General features: G+C 43.7%; 1 protein-coding gene across 8 annotated transcripts in view; it reads left to right on the top strand.

Moving 5' to 3' along the window:
• Positions 1–19084, top strand: part of EPHA3 (EPH receptor A3) — a 427612-nt gene extending 408528 nt beyond the window's left edge. For all 8 annotated transcript variants that reach the window (XM_033941962.1, XM_033941961.1, XM_033941964.1 and 5 more), the window contains exons 16-17: positions 6818–6973; positions 16276–19084. In XM_033941962.1, the coding sequence (XP_033797853.1) occupies positions 6818–6973; positions 16276–16381 (262 nt within the window). In that variant the 3' untranslated portion in view covers positions 16382–19084. The remainder of the gene's footprint in view (positions 1–6817; positions 6974–16275) is intronic.
• Positions 19085–20588: the final 1504 nt, after the last annotated feature.

The following is a 20588-nucleotide window of genomic DNA, read 5'->3' as shown; positions in this document are numbered from 1 at the left end:
ATTTAAAATTTTTACTACAGTGTTTCAAGGGGAAGAACTGCTTTCCTAAAATGAATAGAGGGAAAAGTGGGTTGAAAGTAAAAAGTCCAATTTAGCATTTTCCTCTCTGTGTGCACATCATAAATGTGTTTGATCCATGTCTGGGGACAAGACAGCATGCCTCAGCATAGCAATAAATCAAATGTGCTTTCTGGGACAAAGAAACAGCCATAGCTATGATGTCAGGTATTGCTACTGCTCACTACCAGTATTTTGTAAAGGATGTATCTGTCACTTACTATTAAGACTTCTCTATGTCATTGCTTGCAAGTAGCAAGAATATGTACCAGCTTTATATCTAGTTCTAAAGGGCTCGTTCCGGTTTCACATTCTCGCAGGATTTATGAATAGGCTGCAACCTGATTAGAAATGAATGTAAAATTTGCTGGCCCAATCAGCTTGTCAGGCTAGATTTGGTTAAAATGTCTTAAGCTTGGCCACTCGTTCTTTAACTGAGAACTGCATTTCTTAGATCAGTTTGTCAGGAATAGATAGGAATATTTTTTCACCATATAAGCAGCAATCTTGTAGCAGAATGAGGGCATACTTAGGTGCCTAGTGGGTACCTATGTGGAGCCCACTCTATAAAGCAAAATAGGCACCCACTTTTTTTAAAAGAATACTAGCGCAACAGATAAAATATGTGTGCATGTGGTTAGGCAAAGCACTAATGCTACCCACAGCTAATGAAAATGTTCATGTCAAGATTCGAGATATGCACAAATTTTGCAATATAAATATATGTATATAAAAGAGCAGTATCCGTTGGCCATTCCTATGGTATGACCTCTCCCCAGCTCCTGACTCCCCACCCATCTCATCAATGTTTCCTAAGTCAAGTCAGTCCTGGAATTTGCATATAATGGAGGCAGAATATGCAAATTAATTTCATACATATTCATTGTGGATTTCCTAAAAACCCAACTGGCAAGGAGGTACTCCAGGATCAACTTAGGAAACACTGTTCAGGGATAAATTTTTCCCCGTCTCCAAGGGAACTCCTTTTCCTTTCCTGTCTCGGCAAGTTCTTTTCCTGTCCCTGCCCCATTCCTTCAAGCTCTGTCCTCATTTGCATAAGCCTCAAACACTTTAAAATCTTAAGCGTTAGTGGTTTGTGCGGTTAAGGCTGAGCTTAGAGGAACGGGACAGGGACAGCAATAAAACTTGTGGGGACGGGATGGGAAAATTGAGTTTCTGCAGGGACAGGGAAAAATTTGGCCCCCGTGTCATCCTCTAACACGAAACTAGTAGCGCTCACAAGTGCAAGTGCGTTTTTTTCAAAACTTCACGTTCAAATGGAGCTAATCAAGGCACGATACATGTATTTATATTCTTGCAAAATTTGTATAGATTTTTTTTTGCACCAGAGAGTGAAATGGTGTGGTGGCCATGTTAGTCCGCTTTCCAAGGTAATATAAATAAATAAAATAAAAAAAACAAAGGAAATAAGGTAATACCTTTTTTATTGGACTGAAGTCAGAAGAGCCAGCAGAGAAAGACGTACTGGTGTTGGGAGATTGCTTGCAGGACATGCCTCTCTTCGCAAGAGGCACATCCTGTAGAGTCAGCTGGCACCGGCATCTCTCCTCTTCAGTGACACCCATGAAATCTCAGGAGGCACACAATTTCAAATACACTAGACTAACTCAATGCATTTTATGATGAGCTTTTATTTATTTATTCAATTTTCTATACCGTTCTTCCAGGGGAACTCAGAACAGTTTACATGCATTTATTCAGGTACTCAAGCAGTTTTTCCTTTCTGTCCCAACAGGCTTACAATCTATCTAACGTACCTGGGGCAATGGGGGGGATTAAGTGACTTGCCCAGGGTCACAAAAAGCAGTGTGGGTTTCAACCCACAACCTCAGGGTGCTGAGGCTGTAGCTTTAACCACTGCGCCACACTCTCCCCTTCTTTGTCAGATAGGAAGGGGGGCTGGGGGGGGGGGAGGGAAAGGTGAAAGAGCAGTTTTAAATGTATTTGTAGTGGGAAAGAAAGCCCAGATCTTTGCCAAGTCCTGTCTGGTAGGTGTCAAAATATTTTATCATTTTGATTTCAAAGGTTTTACATTCTTGGATTGTCTTTATAGTTCCCTTTTAGTATTCTTACAATAAAATCATTGGGGCACAAACCACGAACATTTAAGATTTTAAAGTGTTTGAGGCTTGTGCAGATGAGGACAAAGCTTGCAGGAATAGGGCAGGGACAGGAAAAGAACTTGCCGGGACAGGATGGGAAAATGAGTTCCCTTGGAGAGGGGGAAAAATTTGTCCCTGTGTCATTCTCTATTTCATATAGAACAGTGTTTCCTAAGTTGGAGTACCTCCTTGCCAGTCAGGTTTTCAGGAAATCCACAATGAATATGTATGAAATTGATTTGAATATTCTGCCTCCATTATATGCAAATCTCTTTCATGCATATTCATTGCAAGTGTCCTGAAAACTTAACTGACAAGGGGTATTCCAGGACTGACTTGACTTGGGAAACATTGATGAGGTGGGTGTTGTCCGATTCTGGTCTTTAGCATTTGGCTTGTTTCACCAATGTAACATGCTTCTTTGCACTTAGGCCCTGATACTACAAAGTGCGTCCCGATTTTAGGCAGCTGTAGGCGTCCTACAGCTGTCTAATCAGCCAATCGGGATGCACGTTTTTCTAAAAAATGCTCCCCAGGCAGGCCGCCTATATTGAAGGCGCCTCCGGGAACCTAGGGAGGCCCGCAAGACACCTAAGCTCGCCTAAGGGCCTTAGGCGGACCTTAGGCGAACCTAGGCGGCCCTACGCGTCTCCCTAGTAGAGGAAGAGACGCTTACAATATAGGCCAACAAAATGCTGGTCTACATTGTAAGTAGACGCTGCCGCTATACTTATTGCGGCAAGGGATCTCTCTGCCGCTATAAGTATAGCGGGCCGCGACCGCCTGTCCGATTGCCGGCAGAAGGGTGTCCAAACCCTCTTGCCAGAAGATGCCCCCCCCCCCGACACTACCGATCGCTTGTAGGAGGGTGCCCAATCCCTCCTGCCCGAAGACGCACCCCCTCCACACCCTCCCCCCCTGCGCTAACAGCTCCCAAACCTCCACCCCACCAAACTAACCTTTTCTTTTGGCCAGACAGGTCTTACCCGTCCAACCGGCAGGCCCGCCTCGTCGAAATGAGGCGGGCCCGCCCCTTCCCGGCCCATCCCGCCGAAGCCTAAGGCCTGATCGGCCCAGGCTCTAGAAGCCTGGACCAATCAGGCCTAAGGCATAGCGGGTCCGCCCATCCCAACTAAGTCTAAGGCCTGATTGGCCCAGGCGCCTAGGCAGAGAGATCCCTTGCTGCGATAAGTGTAGCGGGCCGTGTCTAATCTAACCCGATTCTCTAACTAGCGTCTGTAACATGGACGCCGGTTCCAGAATCGGGGTTTAGTGTAGGCCCGATTCTGAATAGGACACCTCTCCGGGGCGTCCTATACAGAATCAGGGCCTTATTGCCCTGAATGATGTATACCACATAAGAAGATGAGCATGTGAAGGATTCCTTTATGCTGAATGTTTTTTCCATATGAGTGACTGTGGGATCCTTTGAGATGTGCTCGCACAGTTTGCCACATCACAAGAATGTATGCCATGTTCTTTGTTGGTTTGTGTGGGAAGCTTGTTTTTTTTTTTACCAATTTTTGTTTCAGATCAGATGGCTGACTGAAGGCCAGCACAGGTGGAGCTGGGAATATTTCTTTTAGTAATTAATCTTCCTGCAGTAGGAGCTATAGATCTCGTATAATTTTTCTTAGTTTTTCCAGCTCTGGATTATATGTCACTACCAAGGAGGTCCTGTTTGGTAAGGGAGGTAAGCTCCCTTTCCTCCCACCAATCACACACACCTCCAAGCCCCAGGTCTAAGCAAGCAGTTAGCAAGCAGATGCTAGTGCCGATGCTGACATTTTTTTGAACTACACATGTTTCCATTGCAAAATAGGAAATACTTATATATTTTAAGGCCTATTCAAAATATGATCGGAGCATGCTATGGGTATACACATAGACAATGGAACTCTGCTTGGTTGGGGGGGGGGTTTCCCAGGATCTCCACCCTAGCCCCGCAGAATCATACGGTGCGGCCTCTCCCCAGCTCCCGATTCCCCACCCACTTCCTCCTGACGCTGAATTTTAAAATCTTCAGGCAGCCACTGCGCAGCATCAGCAAGCAGGCCTGCCACCAGAAGTAGAAGTGATCCGGGGCAGGCTTGCTCACTGATGCTGAAATAAACTAAACCTTAAGGGGCTCATAATAATAAAAAAAAAAATCTAAAAAGTGGCCTAAATGGGTACTTGGACGATCAAAAAGCCTGATCGTCCAAGTACCCATAACCAAAGCTGGTTTTAGACGTATCTAAAACCAGCTTAGGCCTTTCCCCTGCCTCTAAACACATAGAGCAAAAAGAGGCGTTTTTAGAGGAGGGAAAAGGGCGTGAGGTGGACTGACCTACACTTAGGCATACAGCAGGTATAGCCAAACCTTTTGACAGGTTGCCTAGGCGGCACTTATATGTTTTGACTTAGACCAAGTCAAAACAGGTATAAGTGCCAAAAAATGGCCCGCTGAGCTGATGGCGGCTGGCGCAATCAGCTCAGCGGGCCGGCAGCCTACCCACCACCCCGCCGCAACCATTGCGGCAGGAGAGATGGCTCATCTCCCCTGCCGCGATGCGATCACTCCTCTACCCGAACTGCTGCGACCCAAATGGGTTTTGGACGGTGATTTTCCAGATTTAGACTCTTCATTTTCAAAACATCTTGGGCATCCTGGACATCTTTTTTGTTATTGTGCCTAAATTTTGGACATCTAATTCTGGACATCCTGAAACAGACTTAGACGTCCTACTGAAAAATGGCCCTTTATGGAAACATAGAAAAATGAAGGCAGATAAAGACCATATGGTATATCCAGTCCGCCCATCCATGTCATCTATTATTTCTTCCTGTCCCTTAGAGATTCTATGTACCAGTTCCAAGCTTTCTTGAATTCAGAGAGGGCCCCTTTTGCAAAGCCATGGTAATGAGTCCCAGCGTTGCAAATGTGAAGTAACCCATAGGAACTGAATGGGCTGTGTCACATTTTCCACATGAGAATCGCTACTGCAGCTTTGCAAAAAGGACCCATAGTTTTTGTCTTTACCACCTCCAATGGGATGCTGTTACACAAGTTCACCAAACTTTCCATGAAGAAGTATTTCCTTAGGTTACTTCTGTCTGCTTTTGCCTTCATTCTATGTCCCCTCAATCCAAAGCCTCCTTTCAATTCAGAGACTCTTCTCCTGTGCATTTATACCACAGAAGTATTTTAACATCTCTATTATACCTGCCTTATTGGGTCAGAGTTATTCTTTGGCTGTGTGAGTTGTGTTGCATTGAGCTTTTGCAGTACAGAAGAAATCTGAGTCTAATCTGAATGGTTCACTCAGAGGATATCACTATAAGTGGACACACTCCAGCTGTAAGTGGAACATAACATAAGAACATAAGAAATGCCTGCACCGGATCAGACCTTGGGTCCATCTAGTCCGGCGATCCGCACACGCGGAGGCCCAGCCAGGCCTACCCTGGTGAATACCTTAGTTACTCGTATCCCTCAATGTGTCTTTCAAGAAGATGTGCATCCAACTTGCCCTTAAATCCTTGAATGGTGGTTTCCTCCACAACCTCTTCCAGGAGAGCGTTCCAGGCGTTCACTACTCGCTGTGTGAAGCAGAACTTTCTGACATTTGTCCTGGCCCTGTCCCCCCACAGCTTCAGTCCATGACCTCTTGTCCGAGTCACCTTTGACATTGTGAATAAAGTTGTTCCCTGCTCTATTTTGTCGAATCCTTTCAGTATTTTAAAAGTCTCTATCAGATCCCCTCGCAAGTTCTCCATACCTTTTACAAGCTTTGTCGCTTGCCTCTGCACAGAGTTGGAAAGGTCCACTTGATGGGAAATTGGCAATATATCCCTAGGTGTACCCTACTCCTGCTACTGAAAATAGTAACCAGTCTGCAAATACATACTGTAGTTTTCCCGAATTGGGTTAAAGTCTCAAAGCCCCAGAAATAGACTCACCTCCAACATATTTGCTGAGGGTAACTATGGCATAGATAAAATACTGGCAAAATATAAAATGCTGCTTTCAGTGTTTGGCACTGTAGTAGCAATCATTTTTAAAATGCTCAAAATATCTCATGAGAATCTCCTTCAGTGAGATGGTTGACTGTTGCTTTTAGGGTATAGCTGATGTCTGGCTTTCACTAGTGTGTGCTTTTCTGGAAATGCACAAGCCTAAAGTTCTCTTCTATCACAAAGTCCTTAGACCTTGCAGTTACCTGTATATTGAGTTATAAATCAGCTGAATTATACATTTAAAAGAGGTTTATCACTGTTGCAACTGGAACAGTATTTGGGACTTTATGTCAAGTCACATAAATATATTCTAAATTACACTCATTTTTGCTAATGGTTAAACAAATTAAGTTATAATCTAAGGATATCTATCATGTTCTGGCAGCGCTTCAATGATTCAAAACACAGGCATGGACAATGTAGCAGCAGAAACATTTAAACTTGATGATTCTGCTGTGTTTCACAGAGCTGCCAGCTTGAACTGATGAGGCCTCAGTGGCAGATAAATTCCACAGATGAACAGGAAGGCAGCACGAAGCCGGGAAGCCTCCTGCTGCTGCTAGTAGTAAGTTAAGGCACAATGCAAGCCTCTTCTCAGCCCTTTTCTCATTTCCTTTCCTTTCCTTTTGTCATTTTAGGCCATCAACACTTTTACTGGACCAAAACAGCACTGATATCACTGCCTTCCACACGACGGGTGACTGGTTAGATGGCCTTTGGACTGGACATTGTAAGGACAGCCTTACAGGAGTCGGATACAGCTCATGCGATACCATAGCAAAGATTTGCTCTGTGTAAGTGCCTATAGTACACGCAGTTGCATGTAGTAATACTTTCAGGGGCCCTTCTATTAAAGCATGTTAAGTTTGGGGCTTAATGCATTATAATGCAGGATTTTAATGCACAGAAGCCTAAAACTACTGTATTTCCCCGAAAATAAGATGGTGTCATGTTAATTTTGGGTCCAAAAAATGCACCAGGGCTTATTTTTGAGGATGTCTTATTTTTTTCCATATATAACAATCATCACTCCCTTCCTCTCCTCTACCCCAATTCTTCCTCTTTCCTTTCTCCCCCATGTGCAGCATCTTTCCTCCCCTCTCACCCATCCCCATGTGCAGCAGAACCCCACTGACCCTCCCACTGTGAGACTGACATACCTCTGCTCTGAGGCCTGCAAAAACAACGGCGGCAGCTGCGCTCTAAATGGGCTGCTTCATGGCTTTCCCCGCCGGGGCCTTCCCTCTGCATCACTGATGATGTCATTGGTGACACAGCAAAGGGAAGGCCCCAGCAGGGAAGGCCGCAGAGCAGACCGTTCAGAGCGCTGCCGCTGCCACCACTGCTGTTTTTGGAGGCCTCGGAGAGGAGGTATGTTAGTCTCATAGTGGGGTTCTGCTGCACAGGGTGATGGGAGGGAGGAATAGAAAAATGCTGCAGAGGGAAGACCGCATAGCAGCCCGTGTGTCAAGGATGGAGTCAGGGAGTGTTGAGGCCATTCGAGAGGGGCATCGGGGGTAGATCTTAACTAGGGCTTATTTGGGGGGGGGGGGTAGGGCTTATATTAGGAGCACCTTTAAAAATCATGCTAGGGCTTATTTTCGAGACAAGTCTAATTTTCAGGAAAACACAGTAATTCTTCTTCAAGAAGGAATGTTACTAGTACTTTCACATTTTGTTATTGTTGTTGTTTGAAATACAAAAAAAAAAAAAACCCAGACCAACAGGAGTGGCCCATAGATCTTCCCAAAAAAGAAGGTAAAAGGATAAAAATGTATCATTTTATTAAAAATCAAAACTATAGCACCCAAAGGGGCACTGTAGAACCACAATTAATCACCAGGACTAAAATAGAGCACTATAACAAACCAGTGAATTCAACACAAAACTGGGTTTCAGCAATCATTGCCTGCTTCAGGAGTCACAGAATAGAAAACACTGTAGTGCCTATCTTGTACAAGTCAAATAGCCTCCAATGACATGAAATGAAACAAAAATTGTCAAGAAAAGTGTGAAATAACTTGTAAGTTTCATGGCTCCACATCATCCTCTTCTTGACTGGGTTGAGAACTTTTTAGCAGCCCCTTGTGGATCTGAAACGAAAGTCTCTAAAGAATCAGCGTAGATAAAAGGGCTAATCCCAAGAGACTGAATCATGGTAGCCAATTAGGAGACATAAATTTTGAAGAGAACTAGAACTAAAAGATATTCCTGCGAGACTCCAAGTACAAGAAAATTGCAATAGAGTTAGAAAGAGATTTTAGTTTTGATACTAAAATTTGCTTAGAAACGATCATCCTCCTCTAGTAGGACATAGCAACTTGGGGAACACCAGTGATCCCAGACTATTGGAAATGAGGCAGTAAAATATAATAGCTGATGAAAACAAAAGCCGCTAATGAATCAAGTAGAATAGACCTCTTTCTTAAATCCAAATATGAGTCTAATTTGATTAGCCTTGGCAATTAAGATGGACTCAGTACTGTGGTCCTGGCAAAAGCCAAATTGCCTTGGATGGAGCACATAAATTTTGACTAATTGGGCAGTTACCGTAATTCAGTTTATTAGTTCATCATATGTATTGGTTACTTGATGCCCTATAGATATTCAAAAGGCAATACATGCAGTATGCATTCATTAGGCTTCCAACACACAGTCATTTACAAGGAAGTTTAAACACCATTTATAATCTATCATTCATCCAGTTTCTGTACTAAAACAATTTTCGAATCAATAAGGAGCTACGTTAGAAAGTAGGCTTTTCCAGCACACTAAGGCCATTTTCACCGCAGCATTAAAACGGCTGAGTTTCCATTTTTTCTCTTTATGGCTACAACAGAAACATGAGAGAAGGAGGTTCCTAGATGATAGTGGCATTTCTAAAAGGAAACAAGCCTTGATACAGGGTTTTTATGCAAAACATGAGTCATGTCAGTGATTGAGTCCCCAATCTGATTTTCATTCATTGAATGGTTGCAAGACATCTTAAATATAAGTTTGCCAAGCACAACGTTTATAAGTGCAGTAGTTAATTTTTAAAATGGCCATTAAGAATTCTTTATAACATTGAAGTGAGACCGGTGCCGATTGGATGTTTAAATCCCTGTCGGTAATGAAATGTTGACCCAACATTGGGTTACATCACTGAGGTCTCTGAAGAGATAAAATATAAGAACTATAATTTTTGAAGTAGAATGAATATATAGGTCATTTGAAGAAAGTGATACTACTTTTATTGTATATTGGGCTGAGTGGCCTTTTTGATTGAACATACACTAATGTAATCATTAGCATGCGGTCTTTACCCCAAAATTAGCATGTGTGCACTTACTGCCAACTATTTTGCAGCCGGTAGAGGCTCATGTGCTAATCTTGCACTAATCATTTGGGCTCCCTTTTATGAAGCTGCGATAGCATTTTCTATCGCTGACTGCGGCAGTAAAAGTTATGACGCTCATAGGAATTCTATGAGCATCAGTGCCTTTACTGCCGCAGCCGGCAATAAAAAAAAAACCTAACACACTAACACAGCTTCATAAAAGGGGGAGTTTATATGGGGTAATGTAGCTGCCACCCCTACCCCCAACATACCCCTTCTGCAGAAAAAAATACAAACTTTTATTAACATGTGGTTTACAAATACAGATCTCAAATTTACTGCAGGACACCTGAATGTGTCTTGCGGTAAGCCCTTTTAAGTTGCGGTAAGTTTTGCTTTTAAAGAGATTCAATTTCCCGGGCAATTTATTAGAAACACATTGTATGCTCACAAGACATTTTCAAGATGTGTGTGGATAACTAAAGAATAATTGTAGTAGCATATCTGATGAACCCTTAAAAAACATTAGCTCCTAATGTTTGTTCATAAGTACTAATAGCTGCAAAGGGATTAAGAATTCTACTTTATTTAGAAGTCTTACTGAAATATATATAGCCAGTCCTACATCTGTTCAGTATCTCCTATATTCATCATTGTCTGCCTTTCCAAATAAATGAAAATCTACTCACTTACTTATTTAGTTTGGTGCCTAGTGGCTTACTCTTGCTTCTTTGACTTCTAAAGCAATTGAAGCTGACATTTTAAACCAGGGCTGCCCAAGTCCAGTCCTCGAGATCTACTGACAGGCCAGGTTTTCAGGATATCCACAATGAATATGCATGAGAGAGATTTGCCTGCACTGCCTTCTTGGTATGCAAATCTCTCTCATGCATGTTCATTGTGGATATCCTGAAAACCTGGCCTGCCAGTAGATCTCGAGGACCGGACTTGGGCAGCCCTGTTTTAAACTTATGGCTAAAGCATTGAAAACCATTACTCATCTATTTCTGTTGGAAAATATATGCGAAATGGACGTCCGTTTTGGGTGATATGAGCTGGTTGACTCTATTCTGACTTGGGTGTCCTTTTGAATATGCCCCTCTATGTTACCTTGTAGAGCATGAATTCCTATAACTTCTCCAGAGAATCTGCCAAGAAACACTGTTACTGTGCATGAGCTACATGTCCGATTACATTAACGCCTAGATTCTCTAACCAGTGCCCATGTCGGCAGCCACAGATCACGTGTCAATCTTGCAGCAGCGCCAGTTAGAGAATCGCACAAAGATAGGGACCGGAAATGTATGCCCGGAAAACCCTGGCCTAAATTTTTGGCGCCTAATTTTTGCTGAGGGATCCCGAAAATAGTCCACAGTTTGCCCTCAGCTGATTGTCACAGGGAATCCCCAATCAGCTGAGCCAGCAGGACTCAGTGATGCCACAGCTTTGGGAAGTTCTTCTGGCTCAGCTGATTGGGGATTCCCCTGGTGCAATTAGCTGAACCAGTAAGGAGATCCCTGATTCCTCTTTTCCTTCCTCCATCCCACCTACCCACCCACCCACTGATCTCCCTAACACCCCTCCAAAGAGAGACTCATCCCACCAAGCCCAACACTCCACATACCCCTCTACATACCCCCGACATCCCCACATACCCCTCCACACCCCCTTGTACCTCTAAATGGAAAATCAGCTAGAAGGATGCCAACTCCCTCCTGCTGGGAAGCCCATCTCTTCAAAATGGCAGGCCTTCCCCTTCATGGTACACCCTGGGATGCACTGGGAGGGGCCTGATTGGCCCAAGCAACTAAGGCTAATCATGCTTGGGCAATGGGCCAATCAGGCTCGGTGGGAGGGGTCTCTCTTTAGAGGGGTGCTGGTAGAATTGGTGGATGGGTGGATAGGAGGGAGGGAGAAAGGAATCAGGGATATCCCTATTGGTTCAGCTAATTGTGGCAGGAAAATCCCCAATCAGCTGAGTCGACAGGACTCCCCGAAGCTACAGTTTCAGGGAGTCCTGCCAGCTCAGCACCCAACCATGGTGGTGCAATAATTGGTCACACAAATAAAAAACAATGAAACCCTCATTAAAAAATTAGGTGACACTAGGTGACATCTGGGTCCGCACCTGGGTCCATAGCGCCTAGCGTTGCCTAGTGATGTCAAAGTCCAGAAGACAGCACGTTTAGAGGTAGCATCAGACTTTGATGTCACTAGACAACGTTAGCCGCGATTCTGCAAGGACCCTAGACGCCAAAAATGTAGACTTGTAAAAACCCTTACCACTTATGGAATCAGCCCCTAAAAAATGTCTGGATTGTTCTTAAGAAGACCACTGGCAATGACAACAGTTGTTTACAAATTTAAGGGCCCTTTTACAGAGCTGCAGCAAAAAGTGGCTTTATGGCACTTTTATACAGGACTTTCCCACATGCTAAGGTCATTTTTTGCTACAGCCAGAGAATGGTCAATTTTCCATGTGCTAATATTGCTATTAGCATGTGCTATTAACCTGATAACAACCAAAAGGTTGACCCTAAGAACTCCATAGAAATAAAAATCTGATAAAACCAAAGACACTGTGGAGAAGATGATCAAGATGCAGGCATTATTAAAAGTTCAATCCAATAATCCACAAAAAGAAATATCTCGGACCAAAATTGTTGGGAACTATGGACCCAACATGGTTTGTGTTTCGACAAAACTGTCTTCCTCAGGGGTCCCTAAAGGTCCTGGCACAGAAACTCGTGGATCAGAGGCTAAAAGCGACTCTGGCAAAACTCTGCACAGTTGAGAAGTTCTCAATAGCGGGAGAAGAGGGGGACTTCTCAACCGTGCAGAGTTTTACCAGAGTTGCTTTTAGCCTCTGATCCACGAGTTTCTGTGCCAGGCCCTTTAGGGACCCCTGAGGAAGACAATTTTGTCAAAACACGGACCGTGTTGGGTCTATAGTCCCTAACGATTTGGGTCCAAGATATTTCTTTTTGTGGATTATTGGATTGAACTTTTAATAATGCCTGCATCTTGATCATCTTCTCCACAGTGTCTTTGGTTTTATCGCATTAACCTAATAATGCATGAGCCCTTACGACAACTTATTTTAAAGGCATAAGGGCTCATTAAAAAACATGATGGCAGATAAAGGCCAAATGGCCCATCCAGTCTGCCCATCCACAGTATTAAACTATCTCCTGCACTAATTAGTGTGCTGTAATATAGCTGTGCTAACTGATTAGTGCAGAGACTCCCACTCTCTGCCCCGAGACATGCCTCCTCAGAAAAAAAATGTATTTTATTTCTTAACGAGCTGGTAATGCACACAGACGTCAAAAGTACTGTGGGATACCTCAGCATGCCATTATGAACTGTGGAAAGTATGCATTACGGTAGTGCTTTCCGCAACTTGGTAAAAGGGCACCTGGATGGAGAAAATCGTTAATCGACAGCAGAGTCACCAACAGCTCGCTATCAAAAAGCTTCAAAAAAAATGGAATACACTCAATATGTTGTTACCATTGTGAAATGCTGATTATGGTTTATTATTGCAATTATCCCCGTGGGGCAGGAAGTGGCAGCCACTTTATTATGCACCATTTTCTTCAGCTTAGTGCTTAATTAAGAAACAGGCAAAGTATAAAACCAGTAGATACAGAGGGTCTAAAGAAATGGAAAAATTAAAACAGCCTCGGGTCTGCTAATTGACATGCATTTCTTCAGCTGAGCAGGACCTGTCTTCCGGATTTAGGAGATGATGGAACAGAGCAGCTGGCACAGGACTACAGAACGTAATGTTTGGTTTATCCAAACTGGCACTTAGCCAAAACACCTCAACTTCAGATTAATAGTCCCCCCCCCATCGATAAAACTCCCCTATACAGGTTATTCAGAACTGTTGTCTGAACAGTTTTCTTCCAGTTAGTTCCATATCTTGATATGCCTATGGTTATGCAAGTCACTGGGAAACCTTCCACTTATTACCTTCAAATAACTTTGGAGAAGAGGACTTCATGTGCCAACTTAAAAGTCTGATTATGTGCATGTGCATGGTATACAGATTAGAGAATGATACAGGGACAAATTTTTCCCCTTCCCCGTGGGAATTCATTTGCCCACCCCGTCCAAGCGAGTTCTTTTCCTGTCCCTGCCCCATCCCTGCAAACTCCGTCCTCATCTGCACAAGCCTCAAACACTTTAAAATCATAAATATTCGAGGCTTATGTGGTTAAGGCAGAGCTTACAGGAATGGAGCAGGGGCAGCAACAAAACTCGCATTTATTCTGCTATAAGGTTATGGAAAGTTGAGCTGTCTGCATTTCACTTAAGGGTCGTTTTACAAAAGGCCTTTCTATATACCTTTACAGTTCCATCTCTCCTTCTGCTCCATTTCAGTATTCCCTGCCTTTTTCTCATGAGTTTGCTCTTGAGGTCAGTGTCTTCTCTTCTCTCTGGTCTCATTTTCCTTTTGAAAGCCTTTTCTTCCTCTCCTGGTCTCATTTTCTTTTTCATGTCCTACTCTACACTGGCAGCCTACCTACTGCCCTGTTCACTAAGGGCTAGATTCACAAACCTGCCCGATTGGGCCCAATCCGGGCAGGTCCGATGAATTCTTGAAACCCCAATATGAAGATGGGGGCGATCAGAGGAACGCCCCCATCTGCCTGCCCGGATCACTTGATAGCGATCCCAGCACATACACAGACCATCTGTAGATGGTCTGCGCATGCGCTGGACCTCCGGGCCCGGCCTAGATTTTTTTTTTTCAGGAGCTGGGAACTTTTAAGAGATTAGTCTTCATGCGTGCTGACTCTCCTGCTCTCTCCAAGCCCTACTCTTGCCACCCAGACTCTCCTGTTCTCTGCCGCCTTTCCTGCAGTGCGAGCCCACGGGTTTAAAGCCGGGCTGCACTGCGGCCTGCAGCCCAGCTTTAAACCCGTAGGCTCACACTGCAGGGAAGGTGGCAGAGAGAGTCACACTTCCTGCCTTCTCTTTCTTTCCCTATTGGTTAGAATTAGCTCCAAAGGAGAGCTCAAGGCAGAGAGCAGAGCAGGGACAGGAGCTGCACGATTCCCCCGGTGCCTGAAACCTCTTCCTACACAAGATTGGGGCAGAGAGCAAGGCAATGGAGCAGGAGAGTCGGCAGAGACCTGTGCGACTGGTCCCAAGCAGTCGCTTCTATTCTTGATCAGCTAGCCCAATTGGTGTCCCAAATTTGTGTTGTGAATCGCATCCCTGCCTACTTTGCATGCGTTTCTCCTCATTTGCCTGCACGGATTCAAAGCGGATCGCTGGAGAGGTTCGTGAATGGAGCCCGAGGCGAATCTGGTCACAAAGGGGTCGCAAACCGATCGGTACACGATCGGTTTGCTTTGTGAATCTAGCTCTAAATTCGCTACTTTGTGGGTGGTCTGGGGTGGAGTTGGCATTTTTGTGGTTAAATGCCAATGTTCAGCATTTAGGGGGACTTCATCAACAGGTGCTAATGATTAGTGGACACTAAATGCTAAATGAATATAATGGGCATCTTTAGTGTTTAGCATGTGCTAATCATTAGCACACGCTAACGTAATTAGTGCAAGCTAAGGTGGTTAGTGCCAATTGATGAATTTCCCCCTTAATTGCCTAGGCTAATCAGACAAATTGAACCACATAAAACTCTGTCATATCTTTATTCACTTTCACTTAGGGCTAGATTCACTAAGCAAACCAAGCGTGTACCGATCGGTTTGCGAGCTCTTTGCGACCCGATTTCCCTCCTGCGATATTCACTAACCTGTTTTGCGATCCGATTCCGATCCATGCATGCAAATGAGGGGAACTGCATGCAAAGTAGGCAGGGATGTGATTCACTAAGCAAATTTGCCGATTCGACTGTGCTGGCCGATCAACCCAAAAAGCGACTGCTGAGGACCAGTCGCTGAAGCCCTTTCTGACTGCCTTCTGCCTCCCTGCTCTCAGCCCTGTCAGCCCCGATCTCCTGATTCCCCAGTCTGCCTGCCTGCCCCGACTGTAGCTGCCCTGATCGCCTGCCTGCCCTGCCTCTCCCACTCTTACCCGCAGTGTAAGACTGTGGTTTTAAAAAAGTTTTTAAAAAAGAAAAAAAAAAAGTGCCGGGCCAGAGGTCCAGCGCATGCGCAGACATAAGAACATAAGAACATAAGCAGTGCCTCTGCTGGATCAGACCATAGGTCCATCGTGCCCAGCAGTCCGTTCACGCAGTGGCCCATCAGGTCCAGGACCTAAAGATCTAAAGATGGTCTGTGCATGCGCGGGGATCGCTATAAAGCAATCCGTGCCGGCAGATGGGGGCATTCCTCTGATCGCCCTCATCTGCATGTTAGAGTTTGCTGAATTTGTCAGACCTGCCTGGATCGGGCTCGATCGGGCAGGTTAGTGAATCTGGCCCTTAGGTGGTTAAGTGCTGAATATCACACTTAACTGGATAAGGGATAGTAGACTGAGCAAATCCAGATATTCAGTGTCGGTACCTGGCCATGGCCCCACATTGAATATCCCAGGCCTAAAGAAGGTGTCCAATAAAGGCTAACTACCACCAACCATATATTTGCTCCATAGAATTATCTTGAAAGAGGTTATTGGACATAAACAGACTCATTTTATAAACGGCACCATATATAGAATTTTGGCCAAAATGGTTCAATAGATGTAATATTGACAAAACTACTTTATTTCTCCTGAATTTAGAGAAACAGGTGTTTCTTAGCGCCTTTCAGTGCTTATTTCCCATCATTCTCATTCAATCTGTTTTCTTCATTGCAGTGATATGAAGAAGGTTGGTGTTACTATCGTCGGGCCCCAGAAGAAGATCATTAGCAGTATTAAAGCTTTAGAAACACACACTAAGAATGGACCAGTAGCAGTATAAGGCACCCAACCATGGTACTCAGGACAAATAACAAGGAACTGGTAGATTCCTGCAGAAAAGCACATTTGCAGCTGAAGAACTGCAAGGGTTGCAAAAGAGTGAAAGAGCACAGTGGACTTTATGGGAATCTTTCAGCCCACTGAGACGTTCAAATACGGATATACAATTGCCTTAAAAAGGGAGTGACAAACTCTGCTTTTCTATCTCTTAGTCATAAAGGGTGGGAGATATTTTTTTCCTCTTATGGTAACAAATTCATATTGCAGATAAAATGTTTAAAAGGTAACGTTGCAGCAATGGAACGTGAGCTGAGAGAATACTGGAAAGGCTGAAATACGGAAGAAGCAGTCTATGCCTGGTCACTACAGTCTTGCAGCAGGAGATCTAGAGCACAGCTGTGCTTTTCTTTCTCTAATCTCAAAGCAGCCAAATTAAAGGACTTTAAACCTTCAGCCATGTTTACAGTTATGTGATTTTAATACCTGATCATGTTTGAGGTATACAAAAGATGCATTACCGGTGTTTGCAGTGAATTGAAGAATTATCTCACAATTAAAATTGTGACTGTATGCTAGTTTCTTGAAGCGTGTTTGTGGAAAATGTCTTATTTTTTAAGAAACAATCTACGATTTATTTCAAGTTTGCTTTTCTTCCAATTCATATTCATGCATTGATTTTTTTTTTTTTTTTACAATCATTTTCTGCTGCCAAACCAGACTTCATTGGCAGAGAAGGCAGGTTTTTTTTTCCTAATAAGCCATATACTGTAGATAAGTAATCTATAATCCAGGAAGCACGTTGCTGAGTTTCATTTAGGATTTCATATCACATAAATCCTAATTCATAAATTGTGTGTCATGGTTGAATTTGTGATTTGCTAAATTGTTTTTTTTTGGGGGGGAGAGGCATATATAGATGAGCAATCATAGGTGTTCTGGGTTCACTCAAGGTAGATACAAAGTAAGGGAAGTTAATGACCAATCCTTCTGAATCTTAAGTTCTATTTTGACTTTTCAATCAATGAAAATTTTATAGTGATTTACAAAGTTCTCAAATAGCAATCTGCGATTCATTTTGTGGATCATTTACTAACATGCGCTAATGCCTCTGACCCACATAATAAGGGCAATTCTATAAATTGGTGCCTCAGTCTAGATGCCCCAATGCCAAGCACATAGCACCAGTTCTATAATGGTATTTTGGTGCCAAGATTCCATTATGGAATACTGCACCCATTTGTAGGCATATTCTCACAGGAGGGACGAACAGAAGCAATTGTAAGTACTAAACTTTACTTTTTTTTGACTTGTGCTGGTTTTACAAGAGCTTGAGCCTTAGGTTTTGCCTATTTATTGCAGCATTCATACCCCATTGCCCTGATGAAGCTGTAGGCAGCCGTGAAACCCGGGTTCCCCGTTGGAAGGGGCTACTAATGGGTGTCCGTTTGGTCATTCCACCCTCGTTGTTTTCCACAGTGTTCTGGAGGGTTTTTTTGAGCCAGTGATATCTAAGGAGTAGAGCTACTATGATTGCTCTCTTCACGTCTGAGGCTTTTTCCTCCATTAAATGTGAATTTCTGTGCTATGCCAGAGCAGCTATTCAAGTGGAGTAGTTTTTTTCATAAAAGTTGGTACATTCTCACATGACATGTCAATGGTAGGCATAGGTGAGTGTGTACCATGTGATATGCATAGTTTATAGTATTATATAAGGTACACACATAAATGGAAGACATGCCCACAGCCCACTCATGTTCTGCCCACATAAGAGCTATGGGATTTAGCTGCTACGTTATAGAATACTGCCTATTCTTCTTTATCCATTAATATTTCTCCTTTTTTTAGCTTGTTATGTTTTTAATCTGAGTTCTTTTATTTTTTTTAATGATTCTTTGTCTCACCGCTATTTTGTTAACCGAGTCGAGCTCCTTTTAGATGAAGACATGACATACTAATCCAAGTTTTAGATTAGATTAGAGCACATAGGTGCCTAACTAATAGAATTGCCCTTGTTAACCACTAAGGGCTTGTATTAGGCACTGGGTCCTGCGATAAATAATGTGCACTAATAGAATTAGCATATGTTCAGTAAATGGCCTCCATCCCCTTTTATTTTTTCCAGTCTTAATCTCAGTCCTGTCCTCTGCTTCTAGAATAGTGGGTCATGAATTCTAAACGATGCTTTAGTGGAGCTTTCTGATTAGTATGCAGTGATTTGGCAATCACTGAAAAATGATAAAATCTCTCAGTTTATTGAGCATGCCCAAGCTGTTTCCTGTGCCACCACCCCATGAATTTGCAGTCAGAGTGTTTATTGTCCTTTCTCAATAATTGCTTCCATGATATAGTAAAGCTGTTGAGCTACAGGTGTGCTGCTCATTATTTTCCCAACTTATCAGGAGGAAATGCATCACTGGTAATAAAACAATTTAGACTATCTCTGTGACAGGTGATCAAAATAGTCAGTTGGTCTTCTATCCATCCATACATATATGCACGTCTTGTAGTATTATATGACAGGGAATAACTTATTCCACTCACAAAGGGTCCACCTTTTGCTGAAATATTGAGTGATTTTGGATTATTCCCCTCACTCCCTTCCCCTTCGTTTAGAGTGACTGCTCACCATTCCTGTTGTTAGCCTAAAATGCAAGGCTGTCCATTTCCAGTACTGTGTCATGGGAAGGGGTAAAATGCGGACCTGACGGACCTCGCGGATCTAAAACCGCACATCCTTAAAAATCTGAGGTCTGTGCCACTTGGAGTTAGTTTCTGGCTCTGATAGACCTCGATGACAATTTAGTGCTGACGGATCCCTCTCAGCATAGGGAGGGAAAAGTATTAGGATCCGTCAGCGCTAAAATGTCATCGAGGTCTGTCAGAGCCAGAGACTAGTGCTGGAGCGGCTCTAAAACAAATCCTTTAAACCGGTTTCCTGCAGCCCCAGTACATTTAAAAATCTGAGGTCCGCGGCTCTGACAGTCCTCGGTGACATTTTAGCACTGACGGATCCTAATACTTTTCCCTCCCTATGCTGAGACTTATCCGTCAGCGCTCAATTGTCACCGAGGTCTGTCAGAACTAGAAACTAACTCCAAGTGACACAGACCTCAGATTTTTAAGGATGTGCGGTTTTAGATCCGCGAGGTCCGTCAGGTCCGTGAGGTCTGCGTTTTACCCCTTCCCCTGTGTCATTCCCACTGTCACTTATTGGGCTCTGGAAACAAACCATCTGTGCACCTATCGTGAGGGCCTGAGCATTTCTTCTTTGCAAAACTTTGCCCTTTCATTTCTATCCTGTTGTACAAATGACTGACTCCCAGATTCTATATAATGCACCCAAGTGTGGGTGCCCAAATTCATGTGAGATGTGTTTTGCATCACAATTGGCTAATAAGCTGTTATGGAGCAATCATTGGATGTTAATAACCTGTTATTGACGTTAATTGGCACCATTTGGGATTTGCACACGCATCTTGCTGCTGTAATGCACCAAGGGTGGGGTGGTGTGGGTGCAAAGAGTTGGGGGGCTGGAGTATTCATGGGGCTGCAGTCTACCTGGATGTGGCCATTGGCTCTGCCAGCCTCGCCTCCTCTGATGTCAACTTCCTGCTCCAAGGCAAGGGGTTGGCTGAGTTGATGGCTGCGTGCAGTCAAGCCGTGGCCCCATCACAGCTCTACTTGCCCTCCCACTGCCCAGAGGATGGTGTGCTCTGCCCTGGATTCCCACCCCACCAGGTACACCGCTGTCTGGCTGAACACTATCCTACAGTATAACGCCAGGAGCACAAATCCCATAGCACAATTCAAAAAGGGGCATGGGCTATGAGAAGGTCATGTACGTGTCAGGGGCATTCCAAAAAGCTATTGTGTTTCTCAATCACAGGTCAGCGTGCCCAACTTGGGCGCCAAATTTTACACCACGTTTTAGTAGGCATAAGTCTGGCATCCAAAGTTAGGAGGCAGGAATCCATGGTAAGCGCATTTCTTTAAAGGGCACATTCCCATTCTAGAATCATATTTAGCGCCAATCTTTTATGGCGCCCATTTGTAAGGACCCAGCCCTCAACTCATAGCATAGATATTTCTTTGCTCACATTTGAAACTACAGTAATGTCTACTATCTTGTCAAGCAAGCACGGTAGATAGTACATCTAAATTTTTATGGGGGTTATGACTTTCCTTTAAGATGGCGAAAACAGCTCTTT

Source organism: Geotrypetes seraphini, chromosome 4 (assembly GCF_902459505.1).
Source record: "Geotrypetes seraphini chromosome 4, aGeoSer1.1, whole genome shotgun sequence".
Lineage (NCBI taxonomy): Eukaryota > Metazoa > Chordata > Amphibia > Gymnophiona > Dermophiidae > Geotrypetes > Geotrypetes seraphini.
Note: the sequence above shows the minus strand (reverse complement) of the source record. Positions and strands in the feature narration are given on the sequence as shown.